Source organism: Quercus robur, chromosome 2, assembly GCF_932294415.1.
Source record: "Quercus robur chromosome 2, dhQueRobu3.1, whole genome shotgun sequence".
Taxonomy (NCBI): Eukaryota; Viridiplantae; Streptophyta; class Magnoliopsida; order Fagales; family Fagaceae; genus Quercus; species Quercus robur.
This window is the reverse complement of record NC_065535.1, coordinates 56,819,563-56,821,276: the sequence shown is the minus strand read 5'-3', so window position 1 is coordinate 56,821,276 and position 1,714 is coordinate 56,819,563. Positions and strand designations below refer to the sequence as shown.

Here is a 1,714-nt window from a genome sequence, read left to right as displayed (position 1 = left end):
AAATCGATTAAAAATCAATAAAAACTAAGAATCAGGCCTAATTTTGGTTCTTTGATTGTTCCGATTTTAAAATCACGTAACCAAGTCATCAAAGTTATTGAACTAAAATTACAACTTTTAAAATTAGTAAAACTAAAATGACAATGGATCAAACTTGTAAGTTTATTCTTGCCTAGTATTAATTTTTTTAAATAGTTTATTTAAATTGGTATTATTTCAAATAATATAATTTTATACTATCAAAAAAAAAAAAAAATTTATAAATTCTGCCACGTTTAGCCTTTTTTTCCCAAAAAAAATTTAGAAAGAGACACAAAGTGCTAGTTACTTTTGATTATTCTTGAGTTCTCTTTTAAATCCCCAGTGTTCTAGACGCTACTGGATCCTTCGGAAATCCGAACTGTGCCGCATCTCCTCTCTTTGTACAAAAACCTTGTCATCTGAGCTGACACTTTGCATATGATCGATCGAGTTCTCTCCTTCTTCTTCATCATCCAAAAATGTTCGGCGTTGTGTTCCCAAACCGCAGTTTCCCAATGGACATCTCCAGCTTCTCTCAAATCGACACCTTCCACTGGGTCCTCGACATGAACACCTTCGTGGGCGAAGCCTACGACCAAGTCCGCGAGCTCTGCATATTCCTCCTCAACTCCTTCACTCTCCCGCCGGACAAGGCCCTCGCCGTCTACATCCAAGCCCCAGGCTCCGCCTTCCAGTTCTGCGGCGCTGTCACTCTCGCTCGCCCCTCCGCGGTGCTCTCGTTGGCGTGGCCGGAACCTACTGGAGATGCGCAGTTGCAGCTGACGGCGGCGGATTCGGCGCCGCTGTCGGCGAAGATTGGGGTGTCGGTGGAGGACTTGGCGACGCTGCCGTCGCTGGACGTGGCGGCGGAGAAGAAGGTGGAGCGGTTGGCGATGAAGGTGGGGGAGAATTTGTTTAACTTCATGCAGTCGTTTTGTGGTGTGGATGGGAGTAAGCTGGTGGTGCCTATGGATATTTTGGATCGGTGGTTTAAGAAGTTTCAGGAGAGAGCTAAAAGAGACCCAGAGTACTTGAAGTCCTTTGTTTTCTGAATTCTGGGAGGTACTGTAATTTCTCAGTTTTTTTATTTATTTTTGTTTTGGTTTGATTTGGTAATTTACTGTGTATGTCAAAATCAGAATGGCATTTGTATTTTGGTGCATTGTCATTTTTGTATTGAATTTTGATGATAAGTGATGTTGTTAGATTAGAGAATAGACTTTGCCAAGAGACTTGTAGCTTGATGCCATTTTGCTTTCCCTTTGTTGTAACTATTTAATTGTCAAAAAATTAGAAAGCATACTTGGAATCGAAGTGATTATTCAAATTAAATATATGCATATGGGAATTGAGATGAAGATTGAAGAATGTGCAATAAGAAGAAATAAAGAAAGGTATACTGCTGGTGTAGTTGTCAATAAAGCTTAGGAGGGGAAAAGGAATTGGAATTCTTTGAATTTTCTACTTTGTTTCAATTGGGTGGTGAAAATTGAGTAGGTCGGGTTCAAGTTTAGATGGGAAGTTGTATACTTTCCATCTAAACTTGAGTCCAAAATACACTGTTGGTCCCTAAACTTGAGTCCATGAGCAATTTTAGTCCTTGAAGTTTAAAATGTGCTTCTAGTCCCTAAAACGCTTAAAAATGACTGATTTTAGTTCCTAACAAACTTCAAGTGATCTTTTTTAGCCCCAA

At 39.8% G+C, this 1,714-nt stretch overlaps 1 protein-coding gene across 1 annotated transcript; it reads left to right on the top strand.

The window, feature by feature from the left end:
* Positions 1 to 296: 296 nt before the first annotated feature.
* Positions 297 to 1,379, top strand: LOC126714127 (protein OPI10 homolog). The gene has a single exon (XM_050414131.1). It carries the CDS (start codon positions 501 to 503, stop codon positions 1,071 to 1,073), a length of 573 nt encoding a protein of 190 aa, XP_050270088.1. The 5' UTR covers positions 297 to 500; the 3' UTR covers positions 1,074 to 1,379.
* Positions 1,380 to 1,714: the final 335 nt, after the last annotated feature.

Excerpts from the sequence above, each read along its gene's own strand:
- LOC126714127 (XM_050414131.1), top strand. The coding sequence starts at position 501 with ATGTTCGGCGTTGTGTTCCCAAACCGCAGTTTCCCAATGGACATCTCC.